Source organism: Panthera onca, chromosome F1 (genome assembly GCF_046562875.1).
Source record: "Panthera onca isolate mPanOnc1 chromosome F1, mPanOnc1 haplotype 2, whole genome shotgun sequence".
NCBI classification, from domain to species: Eukaryota; Metazoa; Chordata; class Mammalia; order Carnivora; family Felidae; genus Panthera; species Panthera onca.
In genome coordinates this window covers 44057434-44078733 of record NC_138355.1, presented here as the reverse complement: position 1 = coordinate 44078733, position 21300 = coordinate 44057434, and the positions used below count along the sequence as shown (strand labels likewise).

At 37.7% G+C, this 21300-nt stretch overlaps 1 protein-coding gene across 2 annotated transcripts in view; it reads left to right on the top strand.

Annotated features, from left to right (window-relative positions):
- The window catches only part of KDM5B (lysine demethylase 5B), an 81174-nt gene that overhangs the window by 8519 nt on the left and 51355 nt on the right, over window positions 1–21300 (top strand). For both annotated transcript variants that reach the window (XM_078440783.2, XM_060644109.3), the window contains exon 2: window positions 19732–19809. In XM_078440783.2, the coding sequence (XP_078296909.1) occupies window positions 19732–19809 (78 nt within the window). The remainder of the gene's footprint in view (window positions 1–19731; window positions 19810–21300) is intronic.

Here is a 21300-nt window from a genome sequence, read left to right as displayed (position 1 = left end):
ATTTTATTCTTTACTAAAAATTAGGCAAACTTAAAAAAAAAAATAAAGCGAATGAAAACTCCCATACAAACCTGGGTTCCCTGTTTTTTTTGTCCAAATAGGTCTTGTTATTGGACCTCATAACATAACCTCTTAGGTAGACCCATATATACTGTGTTTCTGCTAGTGTGGTTTTTTTGTTTTTATCCTGAATCAAGCAGTTTACTCAGTATTGTTTTGTAAATAGACTTTATTTGGGGTGCATGGGTGGCTCAGTCGGTTAAGTGCCTGACTTCGGCTCAGGTCATAATCTCACGGTTCGTGGGTTCTAGCCCTGCATCAGGCTCTGTGCTTACAGCTCAGAACCTAGAGTCTGCTTTGGATTCTGTGTCTCCCTCTCTCTCTGCCTCTCCCCTACTTGCGCTCTGTCTCTCCAAAATAAACAAACATAAAAAAAATTTTAAAAATAGATTGTTTTTTTATTTATTTTGAGAGAGAGAGAGAGTGACAGAGAATCCCATACAGGCTCCATGCCATCAGCACAGAGCCTGATGTAGGGCTCGATCCCAGGAACTACGAGATCATGATGATCTAAGCCAAAGTCAAGAGTTGGATGCTTAACTGACTGTGCCACCCAGGTGCCCCTCAGTACTGCTTTCTGTATGTATTAAAAAGACTCTCTGATTGCATACCTAACAAGTGTTAAGCTTTTGAATGTTGAGTATTTTAGTTGGGAGCATGCACCTAGTCTAAGATTTCTTTTCTGAACTATGCTCCTTACTTAGCCCTAGGCAGATTTTTGTGCATTCCTGTGTTAATTCTTGCCATCTTACTGACTTGACCAGATTGTAATGTTCAGAGAACTAAAGTCTAAAACTTAGTGTGTTTTGAGCACTTGGTTGGAGCTTTTATTGAGCACATATTTCTATGTGGCGTACATACTCCATTTTTCTCTAATCTCATAACTCCAGAAACGAAGAACAAATCCCTATCAAAACCACATAATTACAAGTTCTTTAAGGCAAGATCCTCTCAATTTTCTGTGTGGTTGTACCAACTCATCATTTGATGATATTTAAACCAGATGGTAACGTCTCATCTTTGCCAGTCTTTAAAACTTGAGAGAAGAGATGGGGAGAGCAGGATCTCTTAGGATTTGTATTCTTGTATCTTTAAAAAAAATTTTTTTTTTCATTTTTAGAGAAAGAGAGCAGGAACAGGGGAGAGAGGCAGAAAGAGAGAGAGTAGAGAGAGAGAGAGAAGGAGTGAATCTTAAGCAGGTTCCACGATAGTGTGGAGCCCGATGCAGGGCTTGATCCCATGACCCTGGGATCATGACCTGAGCTGAAATCAAGACTCAGATGTTCAGCCAACTGAGCCACCCAGGCTCACCTGTATTCTGGTATCTATTTGTGGGACAGGGGTGAGGGGTGGAGATTAGAGAGGTCTACAAAGAGAATCTTTGGAGTATAACTTACATTTTGTAAAATTTCAAGTATTCCAAGCTTTTTCTTCTCCCAGAGAGGCTCTTATCCAGTATTATGATGTATTTTGGACAAATTGAGAATAGCCACCAGATTTTCCTGTGGGAGGCTGGCTTCAGGGATTTGTGTAGGGTGTGGGTTTAGGGTTTTTAAAAATTGTACTTGATGGCAGCCCATTCTTCTGGGTTCCTCTCTCACACCATTTTTTTTTTTCCATTGCTAATCTTGTGGCTTTTCTCATCTTCCATGTGTAAAATATATCGTTTTCTTATATAACTGCTTATCAAGATTTTTTTTGAGAGGAACAGAGTTTAGAATTTGACTTAGGATCCAAGGTAATTTGTTTTCGGAGGTTGGTATTAGCTAGCTAGGAAATGAAAACAGATTTCATGGAAATACTAGAGTAGGAATGAAAACATTTGGTTTGTGGTGTATGTTCCATTGTTTACGTGTTATCTTTGAGCTGCTAGCCTTAAGAGGGTCATGCCTATTTTCAGTTTATTCCATTAAACTGCTTATTATAAAGTGGGGATAATGCTAGCCCTGCTTTACATAGTGAGGCCTAAACTTCTTAGGGTCACCTGACTATTAAGTGGTGGAGTCAGTATTTGAACCTAGACTTTGTGCACATAACCACTATATTGAATCCTACTTCCATAGTAATGATACAGTTATGATTACATGAGATAGTTGATGGAAAATTATGTCTTATTTTATTAATATTTATTGTTATTACATATCTGTATAATTCTGCTTATACATTTTCTGCCCTGGTATAGGCTACCCTTTTTTTCTGATAGGCTCAGCAAAAAACATTTTTATAACCTAGTTCTTGCTGCTAAGAACTGTTTTATAGGTAAGGAAACTGCTGAGAGAAGTTTAGTGACTTATCTAAGGTGACACAGCTTTTAAAGGACAAATTAGGAGATTCCAAACCTTGCTTTTTACTTCCAAGTTCACTGCTCTTCCTTTAAAAAAAAAAATTTTATTTATTTATTTATTTATTTGGGGTGGGGGGAGGGAGGGAGGAAGGGAGAGGACGTCTGTGTAAGCACACAAGTAGGGGAAGGGCAGAGAGAGGGGGAGAGAGCGAATCCCAAGCAGTCTCCACCTGTCAGTGCAGAGCCCAGTGCAGGGCTAAGATCTCACAAACTGTAAGATCATGACCTGAGCCGAAGTCAAGAGTTGTATGCTTAGCTGAATGAGCCACCCAGGTGCCCCTATTTATGAAATTTTCTTTATTTTTTTAATGTTTATTTTTTTAAATTTTATTTATTTTGAGAGAGACAGAGTGAGTGGGGGAGGGGCAGGGAGAGCAAGAATCCTAAGCAGGCTCCACATTGTCAGTCCAGAGCCTGATGTGGGGCTTGAACTCACGAACTCTGAGATCATGGCCTAAGCCGTAATTAAGAGTCAGATGCCTAGCCGACTGAACCACCCAGGTGCCCCTGAGGTTTTTTTTTTTTTTTGAGAGTAAGAGAGACAGCATGAGCAGGGGAGGGGCAGAGAGAGAGGGAGACACACAATCTGAAGCAGGCTCCAGGCTCTTGAGCTGTCAGCACAGAGCCCGACGCAGGGCTCGGACCCATGAACCACAAGATCCTGACCTGAGCTAAAGTCGGACGCTCAACTGACTGAGCCACCCCTGAAATTTTAAATCATATACTCTCTTTGTTTTAGTATAGCATGTATGAGCTTCGCATTTCATGTACTGTTGGTTGCTTGGCTCATTTGTATGGAAACTCCTGGCTCATCAGTCATCATCCTGGTGACCACCCAGGTTCAACTAGAAGAGTATGTATTTAGGCCCCCAGATTGTAGCCCTCTTCCCATCAAAATCATCCTGGGCTCCATCCCGGAATTAGAATCTCATGGGATGCCCAAGTATTTGAATTTTAAGAAGCTCCTCTGGTCATTCTAAAACCCAGCTAGGTTTAAGAACTATTGGTTTAGATAGTTCTTGATGAGGTTTAGGCAGCTGTTCATATAAGGAATTCTCTTATCTGTTGACTTTGAATTAATAGAATTTCTCACCTCCACTACCAGAAACAAGGGAGTCCTTTTTGTCAGCTCTGATGAATGAAGAAATGAATTAGGTCCTTGGGTTTAGTTGTGGGTTCAGTTCACTACATTTATTAATATGTCAATAAGTGCCAGGCATTGTGTTATGAGTATTAGAAATGAATTAAGTAGCTTTCATTTACAGGAATTCATATAGTCTACTGGTGAGAAAGATCTGCAACTAGATTACATGGTGTGATGTACACAAATAATGGAAATTGTGTATCAAATGGTCGAAGATTAGGGCTGAGGGATGTGGAGGTAGATGGAGTAAGGGGGGAGTGGAGCTGCTTCAGATGTTTGGGAGACTTTGGATTGGGACAGGGTTAGGGAGGAAATAGGGGTGTAGAATGAGATTAGAATCTGACAGACCCTCCAGAAATACCAACATTTACACAAGGAAGAGGACCTAGTTGTAGGCTGCAGGAAAAGTGCCAGGGGAAAAAGCAGGTTTGTTGAGGGCCAGTATTTGAGACTTCTGTGACTTTGTGGTGATGATTTTCTTAAGTCTCAACTCTAGATACAGCTGCAAAATCCTTTATTTATAACCTGGAAAAGTAGATAATAGAAGAGTTTTTATAGTGTGTGTCCCTTTGATACCAGGCAGCCGTTCAAACGAGGACCACTTTTATCAGGCTGGAACTTTGGCATATTTTAGGTTAAAACGGGTTATCTTTTAAATCAAATTATTATTAAATGTGGCAATAAATATGAAGTAAGTAAGGCAGTGAATAGTGCTAACTCTGTAATAGTAATACCCAGTGTGGTTTGAGATATATCATAGGATAAATTTATTTTAAGACCTTTGGAGATAAGACCTATTTATCTACCATTGTAAGTTGAGCATGCCTGTGCATTAGTAGATCCTTTTCTCTTTCAAAAAGATCTATCTAGCCTTGAAGCATGTTCAGAATTACAGTATATTGAATAGACTTGCAGGTTGCCCTTACATAAATATTAAACAATCTGACAGTGGGATGAATGGAGCCACTTGCTAGCAATTCCCATTCAGGTCCAAGCTTCAGCCTTTTACTTCAGATATGGCTATTAGGGATCATACAGGTTCTAAAATTATTTCTACTTTTAATGTTCAGCTTGCAGTTAATTGTGGCAGGGCTAAATAGTTGTTAAATATTTGTATCCGGTGAAATGTATGGCTTACTATTTATGTTTCCTTTTTTTTTTTTTAAAGTACAATTGCCACATGTCTTTATATGAAACATCAAACCAAACAAAATTTTGTATTCTTTTGTTATCTTCTTAGAGACTCAGGTCAGTTTTTAATGTCACTGTTGTCCCTTTTGTGACCTTGATTTTGAATCTTGGAGTGTCCAGTTTGTCAAGTACTAAAGATGTAGAACATGTGTTTATAGATTTAATGAGGCCTTAAAGTTAGGGTGTGTGATGTTTAACTTTCCCTGCCCTTCGTGCCCAGGTGGGTTTGGGTGTTGCTGAGGGGAAGGTTGAAGGGGCAGAGTCTAACCTTTTTCCTAAACTCCTTCCCCTGACAAATCATTTCTGGAACCTTTCTCTGAAGTATGTCATCTTTTCTTAACCTTGGTAGCCTCAATTTTCTGCCAGAAATTGTCTTTTCCTCACTGGGATCCTAGTTATGAAAGAAAACAGAATCAAAGCTACATATTAAATTTCCTTGGGGGAGAAACTGTGGCAAAATAGCTACTTGATTGTAACATGGCTTGGTGTAGACATATTGAAGTAATATTTGCATCAATTATAATTGCTGTAGGGGAGAAGGATCTGAAATTTCTTCTGGTTCCATTCGGTGACTTGTGTCACCATTCGGTGACAGATGTCTGTGAATGATTTGAAAGAAATAATGTTTTCCTCTTAAATTTTCATGATTGACCTATCATGTCAGCCCATTTGAGTGGAAGATGATTTATTCTAGAAATTTATCTTTCTTATGATCATCCTGGGTGATTTTTAAAAGGATGCTTCCAATATAGAGAGGCCTGATGAGACTTTGAGGGTTATGCCAAAACTTTGTTGAATCACTTCAGTAGGTAACTTTGGTAGACATCTATTAGGGGCATTTTGGAAGAGTAAGGTCTTCATGTGATCTAGTTATCCCCTTATTTTTATTGTTTATAAACAAAATGGTACTTGGATTATTCCTGTAAAGCGGTCTGGAAAGGAAACCATGCTTTTGAGGTTTAGGGGAAGCATTTTCCATAGTATTTTCATGTGGTTTTTGACAATTATAAATTGAAGTCATTTAGAGGTCCTGAAAATACAGATTATTATTACTAAGTTTTATTAAAAGTGGTGAAGGAGGTCCTTGTTGGAACTAATGTTTGAAAAAGTAAGTATCATGACATGTCTCTCTTTTACCAGTGTATTTTCATTTACTAATAGATGCTCCTCCATAGAAACAGTGCTTGGATACTTTATATCCTTTTAAATAACATGTTCTGTAAAACTGAAAACTGATGGCTTTTACCAGGTCCTGTCAATTATAGGAGTTATAATTTTAACAAAAGTTCTTACTCCTTGGTCTGTAATATTTTATTTTTATTTTATTTATTATTATTATTTTTTGGTCCTTAATATTTTAGTACAACTGTTAAACGTTCCTGTATGTTTGCAAATGATTATGCAGGCATTTACAGGATCTTTTTGGTGGTAGGACTTTTAGGGATGATGACTGGGTTGACATTTAGTATACCTTTTATTTTTTAATATATATATATATATATTTTAACATTTATTCATTTTTGAGAGAGAGAGAGAGCAGGGGAGGGGCAGAGAGAGAGGGAGACACAGAATCTGAAGCAGGCTCCAGGTTCTGAGCTGTCAGCACAGAGCCCGATGCGGGGCTTGAACCCACGAACCATGAGATCATGACCTGAGCTGAAGGTGGACGCTTAACCAACTGAGCAACCCAGGTGCCTCATTGGTATACCTTTTTTAAAAATGTTGGCATTTCACAAATAGGTCAAGAAATCATTGTTAGTGAATAGAGAAAACACTTTGAGATGCTGTTTTTAAAATACGGATGGATAGAGTTCCATGGAGGGATGGATTGGATGGGATTTCTGTAGGGATTAAGATTATTAGGACAGTTGTTTTCAAGGGTTTGGATTGAGGACTGACTCTTGGAGGGTGCACAGGATCCTTCCAGCAGATCCAAGGGGAACTTCCTCTTTTTGACTAAATATTTTTAGCCAGAGTTTCTTGGTATGCTTTAACCAAGCAGTATTCTACAGCTGATTGACTATAGAAGATATGAAAATCCAGTTTATTTCTGTTCAGCCAGACATTAAAGAGACTTGCAAAATATATGCAAACTAACACAATGCCACTCTTCTATTTTTTGCTTATTATTAAATAAATTAAAACATTCTTAAATTTCTACTGTAATAAAAGTGAATAGACATATAGACTAAAGCTCTTTGAGGTCCTTAATTTTTAAGAGTTTTAGGGGGTCCTCAGGCCAAACATTTGAGAGTTGTAGTAGTAAAAAGGGAAACTTAGTTCTGCAAAGGCCTGACTCAAAAGGAATAAATCTAGGTTCTATGCATGTGTAAGAGGTACATTGATTGATTGTAGAGGCTATTAAAAAACCAGTAGAGGGTTTGGTAAAAACTTCAGTTATCTGTTCTTTCTAGGAAGTGAAGTGAAAATTTAAAAGTATTTTCTAAAGGGCAAACAACAATAAGTTTTCCTGTATAACCAGTATCAATTAAAATGTCAGAAAGTGGGCCTTTTTTGTCTTCTTGTCATTTTATTAAGTTTTATAAAATTTGTAATAAACATGGTTGTGTTTTTGCTTCTTGAGCTGTCTTTTGGGGTCAGAAGTTTGGAACATAAAACAAACTGATCCAAGTGATTTATTATTATTATTATTATTATTTATTATTATTATTATTTTTAACGTTTATTTTTGAGAAAGAGAGAGAGAGAGAGACAGAACCTGAAGCAGGCTCTAGACTCTGAGCTGTCAGCACAGAGCAAGACGTGGGGCTCATACTTAGGAACGGAGAGATCATGACCTGAGCCAAAGTTGGATGCTTAACTGACTGAGCCACCCAGGTGCTCCTGATCCAAATGATTTTTTAAATTGACTTAATATTTTTAAGAACTGTTAGATTTAAAGAGAAACCGAGTAGAGTTCCCATATACTCCTTGACCTAGTTTCCCCCTTTTATTTGTTTAATTTTCTTACTGTTTATTTGTTTAATTTGAGAGAGCACATACGAGTGAGGGAGGGGGTAGAGAGAGAAAATCCCAACCAGGCTTTGCACTGTCAGCGCAGAACCCAACATGGGGTTTGAACTTAGGAACTGTGAGATCATGCCTGAGCTGAAATCAAGAGTTGGACACTTAACTGACTGAGCCTCCCAGGTCTCCCAAGTTTCCCCTTTTATTAACATCTTACATTATTATGACATATTTGCTATAATTAATGAACCGATACTGTTATTAAACAAAGTCCATATATTTTATTCATATTTCTTTAATTTTTAGCTAATATCTTCCTTCTGTTCCAGAATCTCATCCAGGATACACATTACATTTAGTTGTCATGTCTCTTTAGACTTTTTTTTAGCTGTTGTTGTTTCTCAGGCTTTTTGTTGTTGTTCTTGTTTTTTTTGTTTTTTAATTTTTTAATGTTTGTTTATTTTTGAGAGAGAGAGACCCATTGAGTGTGAGCAGGAGAAGGGCAGAGAGAGAGAGGGAGACAGAATCTGAAGTGGCTCCAGGCTCTGAGCTGTCAGCACAGAGCCCAACGTGGAGCTCAAACCCACCAAGGGTGAGATCATGACCTGAGCTAAAGTCAGACACTTAACCGACTGAGCCACCTGGGTGCCCCTTGGGCTTTATTTTTATTGACCTTGACCATTTTGAGGAGTACTCACTTGGGTATTTTGTAGGATGTCCCATTATTGGAATTTATCTGATGTTTTTCTCATGGTAAGACTGGGTATATGGGCAACTGATTTTTATTTATTTTTAAGATTTTATTTTTATTTAAAAAAAAAGTTGGGGGGGGGAGCGCCTGGGTGGCTCTGTTGGTTAAACATCCAACTTTTTGACTTTGGCTCAGGTCATGATCTCACGTTCGTGAGTTTGAACCCTACATTGGGCTCTGTGCTGACAGTGCAGAGCCTACTTGGGATTCTTCCTCTCTCCTTCTCCCTGCTCCTCCCCTGCTCATGCTTGCTCTCTCTCTCTCTCTCTCAAAATAAATAAACTAAACAAAAAAATGGTAATAAAATCATAAAATTTTTAGGTTTATTTTAAAAGAGGCTAAAATGAACTTCCTAGAAGGTAAGGATGCTTTATTTGTAATGATTAACATTGGAAAGTAAAGAAAATAACCTAAATGTCCAATAATAAGAAATTTTAAAAAGTATCAATACAATAAAATATTAAATATTCACAGTATAGTAAGTAAAAGGAAAAATATATACATATTTTTAAAATTATGACTTAAAATTTTTTGAAGATTATGAAGATAACTTGCATTTTAGAAAATACTGGAAAGATGTATACCAAAATACAGCAGGTTTTCTCTGAGATTCTTCTTCATATATATTTTCTGATATTTTAGTAATGAGTGTACTTTTGTATTAGAGAAAATTATTTTAAACCTATTCTATTGCTTAGCTTTTATGGCAGTAAGAGAATATGTAGTCAGGAAGTTTTATATAGTAGATATATATGAAATGGCTTGGTTAATACAAAATATTAATATTGTGGAACCATACATAGGCTTGCCCACCACAGTGTTAATTTTTATAGTATAGAAGTTGAATTCTCTTGCAACCCTAGCAGCTTCTCTCTTCCCAGATCCATTGTTAAGTGCCTCTATCCTTGAATTACATATCTAAAACAATCTTAGAAAAAGCTCTTTAAGCATGGAAAATGTGACAGTGTATTCTACTTTAAGTAGCAAGGTTGCATATATCTCAATAAAACTGGAAAAAAAATACAGCAAAAAAAAATGGATGGGCCTTGAATATTATATATTAACTTATTAATGCCATATATTAACTTGTGAATGCCATTTTTTAATGTTTATTATTATTTTTTATTTTTTTTTAATTTTAATTTTTTTTTTTCAACGCTTATTTATTTTTGGGACAGAGAGAGACAGAGCATGAACGGGGGAGGGGCAGAGAGAGAGGGAGACACAGAATCGGAAACAGACTCCAGGCTCTGAGCCATCAGCCCAGAGCCTGACGCGGGGCTCGAACTCACAGACCGCGAGATCGTGACCTGGCTGAAGTCGGACGCCCAACCGACTGCGCCACCCAGGCGCCCCTTAATGTTTATTTTTGAGAGAGACTGTGCACGTGCATGCACCCGTGTGTGAGCGGGGGAGGGGCAGAGAGAGAGAGAGAGAGAGAGAGAGAGAGAGAGAGAGAGAGAATCTGAAGCAGGCTCCAGGCTCTGAGCTGTCTTCACAGAGCCTGATACGGGGCTCGAACCCACGAACTGTGAGATCATGACCTGAGCCGAAGTCAACTGAGCCACCCAGGCACTCCCCATGAAATATCATTTTATACAATTTGATAATGAAGATTAGAGAATTGAAACCATTGTTTTAAACATAACCAGTCATAAAACAAAACAAGGTTACGTTAGGCTTCCTGGGAACTGAAGCTCTGCAACATAAATGTTTCCTCATAACTAACATTTTTGCTTACTTTGTAAATGCCAGGAGCTCTCTAAAGGCTTTTATCCATATTATTTAAGCCTCAGTTTCCCATTTATACATGTATTTAAGCTACAGGGAGATGTACTAGTAGAAAGCCACAGTCAGGGTTTGAACTCAGGCAGTGTGACACCAGAGTGCGTTCTCTTTAACGTGTTTTACTGTGCAAGGATAAGGGAAATGACATCATTGTGCTTTAAAAATGAGCACTGGAGAAGTAACAGTGGGGAGGAGGGTTGAAATCTAGGGGAGCCCTTTAACCTGTGTTTAAATTGGTCTAATGCCAACTAGATGCTGACTAGAGTTAGACTGGAAGGATAGAGTCCTTAAAGGTACAGCTTGGAAGTCAGATGCTCCTTGAAAGTTGAGTTTACATTGACTTTTTGCTAGAAGAAATTATGTTTCATTGGTCAGAACTGAATGCAATATAATACTTGCTATTTTTGCTTTATAATACATAATCCTTTATATTTGTAATTTTAGTTTTCATCATAGTCCTGAAGGTAGCTATTGTTTATACGTTTCGAATGGAAAAGTTAAGATCCCTTAAGTGGTGATTAAAGAACCAAGATGCATACCAGGTCTTCTATTTAGTGCATTGCTCTTTCTGTCCTACAGTATATATATATAACCTCCTGACATTTTGAGGAGCCAAGTGTCTCATCCATTATCATGTCTTGGTTAAGTATGAGAAGGGACTGAAAAAAAGTAGGTTGGGATAGTGAGATAAGAACTTCAGGGTGCAAAAATTTTGAAAGCCACATACACTCACAGGATTTTTTTTGTGACCCCTAAGGTTACAGACCCCTTTGAGAACTTGGTGGAAGCTGTGGACTATCCCCCCAAAATCCACATACACTCAATTCAAGTGCGGTATAAGAATCTCTGATTTAAGGAATAAAAGGGATTCTGTAGTCTGAAAAGAAAATCCTCAGTATTTTTTTACTAGTGGCTCACTGAGGATGGGAGATCTTTATTTTTTATTTTTTAATAAAGTTTATTTATTTTTGAGAGAGAGAGGCGGGGTGGGGCAGAGAGAGGGAGAGAGAGAGAATTCCAGGCAGGCTCCGCACTGTCAGTACAGAGCCCAACGTGGGGCTCAAACTCAACGTGAGATCATGACCTGAGTTGAGATCAAGAGTGGAATGCTTAACTGACTGAGTCACCCCGACATCCTACGGATGGGGAATCTTAAGCAGACTTTGATCGAATGGATGGCTAATTAAAGCTGCTTGGTGCCAAGCCTACCCTGAGGGAAGTAAGAAGAAAGGGGGAAGTTAATATTATCTGACACATTTTTATTTCTGTTCCGAAGACATTGAAGTCCTTTGAATTAAAAAACTTTCCTGATAGGGGCACCTGGGTGTCTCAGTCGGTTGAGCTTCCACTTTGGCTCAGGTCACAGTCTCACGGTTCCTGGGTTCGAGCCCCACGTCGGGCTCTGTGCTGACAGCTCAGAGCCTGGAGCCTGCTTCAGATTCTGTGTCTCCGTCTCTCTGTGCCCTTTGCCCTCTTGTGCTGTCTCTCTCTGTCTCAAAAATAAATAAACAAAAAACCAAAACCTTTCCTGATAGACACCCATCAGTGAGTGGTCATTGGACTCCACTGAGGGACTCACAAATAGTAACTCTGCTTGTTTTTAAATTTATAGATGAGGACTTACAATGATTATGGTGTGCCCAGTTCTGCCACTTTGTGCAGGTGTCTTAAGGACATCATACTGACATAAAACTGTTAATGCCATGAAAAAGTAGTCTTTTTATGTTGTATTTCATATGTGTGTTACTTAAATTTTTATTAAGGTTGATAAATCTTGTGCTGCTCAACTGAAAATTTTTCTGACTTGCCTTAAAACCAAGATAAATTCTTTGTTCGGATCCTTAAAATTTTGCACTATAGTTTTGTGTTAATGTGTTGATAACCTAGAAAGTGTAAGAATCTGGATTAAAATATGGAGTTTAGCTCTGCCTCAATGGACTAAATTCCTTTGTGCATTTATTCTATGATGACAGATTTTATTTTTTTTTTAATTTTTTTTTTTTTAACATTTATTTATTTTTGAGACAGAGACAGAGCATGAACAGGGGAGGGTCAGAGAGAGGGAGACACAGAATCCGAAACAGGCTCCAGGCTCTGAGCTGTCAGCACAGAGCCCGACGCGGGGCTCGAACTCACAGCCCTCACGGACCGTGAGATCATGACCTGAGCTGAAGTTGGCTGCCTAACCGACTGAGCCACCCAGGCGCCCCTATGATGACAGATTTTAATAGAACATATGTAATTAGAAAATACATTGGTCCGTCCTTAATGTTATTCTTTGTAAACTAACCAGAATGAGCTTTTGACATTGATTTTTAAAAATTAGTCTTGTCAGGACACCTGGGTGGCTCAGTTGGTTGAGCGTCTGACTTCAGCTCAGGTCATGAGCTCGCAGTTTGTGGGTTTGAGCCCCGCATCGGGCTCTGTGCTGACAGCTCAGAGCCTGGAGCCTGCTTCGGATTCTGTGTCTCCCTCTCTCTCTGCCCTCCCCCGCTTGTGCTCTGTCTCTCTGTCAAAAATAAACAAACATTAAAAAAAAATTTAAAAATTAGTTTTGTCTGCAGGAGTTTTGTCTGCAGGAGAACCAACTTTTGGAGTAGATATAGAGAATACACTTTCTCATTTTGCTGATTATTAGATCTCAAAATGGTGATAGCTTCTCTATTAGAAAGATTAAAACAGTGTTCTAATATGTGGATGCCAACACTAGATCATTTACAGAGTGAATTTTCATGGCGTTTTTGAAAAATCCTTAGCATCCTATGAAAGTTATTCTCCCACTGGTCAATTTTATTGCACATTTCTCTCAGTTAAATGTACCATAAGTTGTTCAGTGTGGGGACTAAGGAAGAATGTTTACTTGATGTTACTCAGGCCTCTGAGGATTTCAAAGCTTCAACTTCCTCCTACTTAATTGCCTTCTGAAGGAATATATTTTTTAGTGCTCAGGAAAATAATTGGACTTTTAAATATGGTTGGACTTTTATTTTGAAAGGGGTAAAATAAAGTCATTTTAAAGTTTTAAAAGTGAATGAATCTCAGCAGGGAATTTATATGGGATGCCTTGCAATCTATGAATTCATAACACCTAGTTAATATGGAAATGCTGTTTTTATGTTAGAAAAAGGATTTATGAACCATTATTGTTAAGAGGCTAAAAGTTTTGGTTAGATTATATGATAGCCCCTTTAGATAAAGTGTCAAACCAAAATTTATCACAGTGTTTTGTAATGGTCTCTTTCCTTCTTTGATGGCTTTGTCCCCCCTGTAAAAGTTATAGTCCATTGAGGCCAGACTCAGTCAAGGACATCTTTTTTTTTTTTAATGTTTATTTTGTTTGTTTGTTTAGAGAGAGAGGGAGCGAGCACGTAAGCAGGGGAGGGGCAGAGAGAGGGAGAGAGAGAATCCCAAACAGGCTCTGTGCTGTCAGTGGGGAGCCCAATTCAGGGCTCTGTCTTATGACTGCAAGATCTCAGCCTTGAGCCGATACCAAGAGTTGGACACTTAACTGAGCCACCCAGGTGCCCCGGCCAAGGATATCTTACTTCTCATATTTCAGTGAGCATTGCAAATAATATGTAATTCTTTTATTGAAGTAAAGCTTTTCAGTTGACAATGAAAGTCTTGAAATTGAATGACATTTATCCCATTTTCCTTCATTCTTTGTAACCAGAAGAAGTGAATAAGTTTTCAGTGGTTTGTGTTTCATGAAAGAATGATCTGAAACAGTATTAGTTTTATATATATTATACCCACTGTGTGATCTTCTTTAGTGACAGATATGTACTGTTTTCCTCTTACTTTATTTTTAGGATTCATCTGAAAAAGTTTCAGTATACAATAAACATAAATTATATAATACATACGGTATATGTATATATACATATGTACATATACATATATGTATACAATGTATACATACAAAGACACAGCTCACTGTAATTTATGACTTTAATATATGGATGAGATGAAATTAATTTCTATATCATTGTGTTTTGGGATTAAAAGGCCTATTTGATTAGTCAGGGAATGTCATACATGACCCAAAAGTCTTAGTTTATAAAATTCTCAGGCTATTGGACAGTATGTTAATCATTTACTTGTATATTCTGACATATTGTCATTGATGTTTTTGGTTTTAACCTTCAACCCAGATCAATTCATTTCAGAAAGCATACAGCTTTTATGAAGTGTTAGAGAGCAAAGCTCTGAGCAATATAAAGTCTTCCTATTAGCCTGTGATAGACTCTCAAGCAATGTGATTTTCTTCTATTACATTGTGTTTTGTACAATTAAAGACATTGCTTTCCTTAGCCTTAGTTATCAAACTAAAAAAAATCACTCTCCTCTTTTTGACTCATGATGGAGCAGTATTTTTTTTTTTAATTTTCTTTTTTTAACATTTATTCATTTTTGAGAGTGAGGGAGACAGAGCATGAGCGAGGGAGGGACAGAGAGAGAGGGAGACACAGAACCTGAAGCAGGCTCCAGGCTCCGAGCTGTCAGCACAGGGCCCACTGCGGGGCTCGAACTCATGGACTGTGAGATCATGACCTCAGCTGAAATGAGACGCATAACCGACTGAGCCACCCAGGTGCCCCAGGATGGAGTAGTATTTTTTAACTTTATTAACAAAGAATAGCATTTCTTTAACTGACAACTGACATTTAAACATTAGCCATAGTCTTTGTGGAAGAGGCAGTGGGACAGCATTAAATACTTGAAGGCCTTGTCTGGAATAAGTTTAAAACAGTGCTGCCAATTTTTCTTTTTTCTTTGGTTTTTTCTGGGATGGTAGTAAATAGCATTTTATCAGTTGTAGTCTGCTTTTTTTCCCCTTTTAAAAAAATTCTGGTAAAATACAGTCTTTTTAACATAATACTTTATCAGGCATTGCTGGTGGGTATTTTTATTGAAGTCTCCCTATCACTAAAACAAAACCTTGTTTTACTTTTTTTTTTTTTTTTTAAAGTAAGCTCTACATCCAACATGGGGCCTGAATTAATGACCTGAAGATCAAGAGTCGCAGGCCCCATGGACTGAGCCAGCCAGGCACCTCAAACCTTGTTTTATTTTTTAAAAAAATGTTTATATTTGAGAGAGAGAGAGTGAGAAAGAGTGGGTGTGCTTGAGTGAGTGGGGGAGGGGCAGAGAGCGAGGGAGAGAGAGAGAATCCCAAGCAGGCTCCACACTGTCAACCCAGAGCTGAAGTGGAGCTTGAACTCACGAACTGTGAGATCATGACCTGAGCTGAAATCAAGAGTCAGATGCTTAACTGATTAAACCATCCAGGCACCCCTGTTTTACTTTTAAACTAAAAGCAATCAACTAATTAGAATTAAAAAAAAAAATTGAAAGCAAATAAATAAAAGCAACCAATAGTAATAAGTTCTAACAATATAGATTTGAAATAACAGTAACCTCTTGCCCCCCTTCTAATCTGATAATCTTTAAAGTTTACATATATGTAATACTATTGGCACAATTTTACATGTTTTAGTTTTTTTCACTCATCCAGTCTTGGCTATCTTTCTATATTTAGAACATCTAGATCTTTTTTTCCTTATTACAGCTGCAGAGTATTTTATTGCTACTTACAGGTGTGTCAAATTTATTTACTTTGTTCTTCATTGATAGGTTTCTGAAGGTCTTTTTTTTTTTTAAATAAGTAATGTCTACACCCGATGTGGGGCTTGAATTTACAACCTGAGATCAAAAGCCACATACTCCACTGATTGAGCTAGCCAGATGCCCTAATATTTAAAAAAAAATTTTTTTTAATGTTTATTTTTGAGAAAGAGACAGAATGCGAGTGGGGTAGGGGCAGAGAGAGATGGAGACATGGAATCTGAAGCAGGCTCCCGGCTCTGAGCTGTCAGCACAGAGTCCGACGTGGGGCTCAACCTCTCGAACCATGTAGATCATGACCTGAGCTGAAGTTGGAGCTTAACCAACAGAGCCACCCAGGCATACCCCACCAGATGCCCCAATATGAAGGTTTAAAAAAATTTTTTTAATTTATTTTTTAAACTTTACATACATGTTAGTTGGCATATAGTGCAACAATGATTTCAGGAGTACATTCTATAATTAATACCCCTTACCCATTTAGCCCATCCCCTCTCCCACAACCTCTCCAGTGTTTGTTCTCCATACTTAAGAGTCTCTTATGTTTTTGTCCCTCTCCCTGTTTTTATATGATTTTTGCTTCCCTTTCCTTATGTTCATCTGTTTTGTCTCTTAAAGTCCTCATGAAGTCATGATATTTGTCTTTCTCTGACTAATTTTGCTTAGCGTAGTACCCTCTAGTTCCATCCACATGGTTGCAAACAGCAAGATTTCACTCTTTCTGATTGCCGAGTAATACTCCATTATATATATATATATATATATATATATATATATATATATATGTACATACACACACACACACACACACACACACACACACACCACATCTTCTTTATCCGTTCATCCATCGATGGACACTTGGGCTCTTTCCACCTTTCCATACTTTGGCTATTGTTGATAGTGCTGCTATAAACATTGAGGTGCATGTGTCCCTTCGAAACAGCACACCTCTATTCCTTGGATAAATAGTAGTGCAATTGCTGGGTCATAGGGTAGTCCTATTTTTGATTTTTTGAGGAACCTCCATACTGTTTTCCAGAGTGGCTGCACCAGTTTGCATTCCCACCAGGAGTGCAAAAGAGATCCCCTTTCTCTGCATCCTCACCACCATCTGTTGTTGCCTGAGTTGTTAACGTTGGCCATTCTGACAGGGGTGGGTGAGGTGGTATCTCATTGTGATTTTGATTCGTATTTCCCTGATGCTAAGTAATGTTGAGCATTTTTTTCATGTGTCACTTGCGATCTGGATGTCTTCTTTGGACATAATATTAAGGTTTTAAGTTAAAACAATTCTGTGGTGAATTTCCTTGTGCCTGTATCTTGGTGTTGTGAATGGCAACAAATATTTGGAGACTAAATTCTCACTTGAGGAACTGCTGGCTCAGTAGGCCTTTAAAAATATGATGCTTTCTTACTGATCTCCAAAAAACATACTAATCGTCAAGGTCCTCATTACCTCACATGTTGCTAATACTGGTGGTGTGTGTATTAAGTCTTTGCTAACCTGGTAGGTAAAAACGAGAGAATCTTGTGTATTTCTTGAATTTTGTGTAAAGTTGGACACCAGTCTTTTTACAGTTGGCCATTTTTTCTTGCTGTTAACACAATTTGCCCATTTTTCTGTGTTTTCTTATATGCTGGTATGAGTTTTTTGCAAATCTAGAATTTAATTAATTAGTTTATTCATTTATTTAATGTTTTATTTATTTTGGGGAGAGAGCGTACATGAGTGGGGGAGGGGCAAATAGAGGTGGACAGAGGATCCATGATGACAGCAGGGAGCTGATGTGGGGCTTGAACTCACAAACTGTGAGATCAGGCCCTGAGCTGAAGTCGGACACTCAATCAACTGAGCCACCTAGGTGCCCCCTGTAAATCTAGAACTTCAAATGCTGTGCAGTATTCAGTGTTGTTATAATACCAATCATATCTTCTTAACATAATACTGTAGTTAATTTCATGCATGTTTTTTGTTGACTGTGGGTGAATTATTTTCTTAGAACAAACGTCTGGATATGAAATTGAATAAAAGACTGTGAGCTTCCTTGTACTGACTTGTTCTCTAAACCTGAATTTATTTACTTGTTTGTTTGATTCATTTATTATTTTTAGGTTGGCTCCATGCCCAATGTGGGGCTTGAACTCAAGACCCTGAGATCTAGAGTTGCATGCTGTACTGACTAAGCCAGCCAGGTGCCCCTGAAGTAACTTATTTATTATTTAATAGGTGTTATTTAATGTATGAAATATATTTCAGATTGTATTCCAAATGGCTAAGGAAGCAAAAGAAAATCACCTATAAAAATCCTATTTTTGCTGTATATTTTTCCAGGTTTCATTTTTCTGTTGCATAGCCTCTCTTTTCCTTCTTCTTTTTTTTTAATGTTCTCATTTTTATTTTTGAGAGAGACAGGGAGAGAATGCGAGTGGGTTAGGGCAGAGAGAGAGGGAGACACAGAATCTGAAGTAGGCTCCAGGCTCTGAGCTGTCAGCACAGAGCCTGACATGGGGCTCGAACTCACGAGCTGTGAGATCATGATCTGAACCGAAGTCGGACGCTCAACCGACTGAGCCACCCAGGCGTCCCTCTTTTCCTTCTTAACATACGTAAAGAACATCTTTCAATGTCAATAAACAGAACTATACCACAGCATAAGTTTTTTGTCTTTTTGCTTTTTTAATGTGTTAAAATATTAAAATAAACATAATACTGAATTTACCATTGTAATTATTTTACAGGTACAATTTAGTGTGATGTTAAGTACATTCACAGTGCTATACAACCATCATCAAAAATCCATCTCCAAAACCTTTTCATTATTGCACACTGAAACTCTGTACCCATTAACACAGCATAATTTTTATTCCTTTAACCATTCTCTTATTGTGGAAATTTAAGTTTCCAGTTTTGTCTAGTTATTGATACCATACATACTTTCCTTATTGTCTGATTATTTCTGCATGATAACAATTCTTCTAAGAATCTGTAGCAGTTGATGTTTTAAAGAATCATCCTTAACATGAGCTTTGGATGGCAGTCTCTGCCATCCCATGTCCAAGAACTTACTCTTAATTTTATAATAAAAGTAAAAGTAACTAGGTTACATATATAAAAATATAGTTTATAGATGATTTAATATTAATATAGCTATTTTGTAAAAGGATAACTTCTGTGGAATAGAGGAATCCAAATCTCTTTAAATTAAAGTCAGTGATGTTTCAGGGCTCCTGGCTGGCTCAATATGAGGAGCATGTGACTCTTGATCTTGGGAGTGTGAGTTTGAGGCTTATGTTGGGTGTAGAGATTACTTACAAAATAAATAATAAACTTAAAAGTCAGTGATTTTTCTTTTTTTTTTTAAATTTTTTTTTTTTTAACGTTTATTTATTTTTGAGACAGAGAGAGACAGAGCATGAACGGGGGAGGGGCAGAGAGAGAGGGAGACACAGAATTGGAAACAGGCTCCAGGCTCTGAGCCATCTGCCCAGAGCCTGACGCGGGGCTCGAACTCACGGACCGCGAGATCGTGACCTGAGCCGAAGTCGGGCGCTTAACCGACTGAGCCACCCAGGCGCCCCAAAAGTCAGTGATTTTTCAACAGCTTGACGTTCAGTGACATTTATTTGGAAGGGTGTGAGGAGGGGTGCATGCAGGATGTATCATTTGTATGGGGAAGGGTAGTCATACATATTCTGCTGTTCTGGTGCAAAGAAGATTGAGAAAGTACTACCCATGTTCTGTTTTATTTTACTGGTAGGAGGTAACTTGTGTTTTACTTAACTGGGGTTTTAACATGATTTCTTGAATGTCAGAATTATAAATTCTTCTGATAAAAGCCTTTGCTTCTCCCCTAGGATTGGCAGCCACCATTTGCATGTGATGTTGACAAACTTCATTTTACCCCACGTATCCAGAGGCTGAATGAATTGGAGGTATTGTCTTAACTACTGTTCTGGTTGCCTGTATTTCAGAGGGGTTTTCTTGGAGGAATCAGTCACAAATCTAGTGGTTTTAGTGAAGCTAAAATTTGACCAATAATTGGACAATCATGGTAAAACAAATGACATTAAGGACATTTGCAGCCAACCAGATTTCATTCAAAAAAATTTTTATTTTAATGTTTATTTTTGACAGAGAGAGAGAGAGAGAGAGAGAGAGAGTGAGTGGGGGAGGGGCAGAGAGAGAGAGAGAGAGAGAGAGAGAGAGAGAGGCAAACACAGAATCTGAAGCAGGTTCCAGGCTCTGAGCTGTCAGCATAGAGCCTGACGTGGGGCTCAAACTCACAAACCGTGAGATCATGACCTGAGCCAAAGCCCGATGCTTAACTGACTGAGCCACCCAGGCGCCCCTTTTTTTTTTTAAATTTTTTTTATGCTAGATTTCATTAAAAACACTAATTTTTGTCAATCATTGTTGGCCTATTAATTCATTTAAATACTTCTAAATTTAGGTGACATCCACAATAATTTAGGTTTTGAAAGGAATGTACTTTGAGAACCATCTAATGGAAAAGAATCTCCAGCTGTAATTTTCTTCCAAATACACATCTTCACTTAGATTTAATAACACACTTTAATTTCCTGAGGGGGGGGGGTTGAGGAATACTGGGAATTTTCAAGAGAAGAGGTGATTTTTCTTCAGTCTCTAGGCTACTGAAACTCTAAAGTGCAGGGTGAATAAGGCTTGGGTATTGATAACCTGGAGGTAGTGTTTTTATTAATGTTTTGCTAACCTGATTTTCGTATTGAATCATGTTTTGTTTTTCTATAAAAAAAAACCAAACATTTTTAACATAAATGGAACACAAATGGATTTTGTGGAATCCCAGAATTTCTGTATTTTGTGTCTGTATTTTCAAGTTGATCTTGAAGGATAGGAAATGAGTACTAACTTTGAAGTCTTAGACTGTGGAACATGTGAACATTCATTTCAGTTTTGTTCTTGAGCAAGGTAAAACTCCTAAAATTGACTGACTTCCACTTAATTTTCAAGAAGGGGAAAGAAAAATGAACAGAATTTTTTTGGACAAAAAAAGTTTTTAATGACTTTATAGACAATAATAATAATCTGTTAAAGGAATAACATTTAAGAAATTTTCCCTGGCTGTCCTTTATTGTATCAGGACTTGTTAAAATTGGTATGAAATCACTGTTGTAATTCTGTTTTTAGATTTGTGTTTGAGAAAATAAGAAAATTTGTACTTGGAAAGAACAGACCTTTAAAATACCCCAGTTGTAAAAAGACTAAGAGGGACATATAGAAGCTTGTGATATAATTTTAATCAATAATAAAATTGTGCTTATAGAATTCCTTAAATGAAGTACTTTTCAGAGTGCCTACTTAAGGAAAGGCTTACTGAGTTTTTAACTCTGCCTGACACATGGTAGGGGCTGAATTAAATTTTTGTTGAGTTCATGTATAAT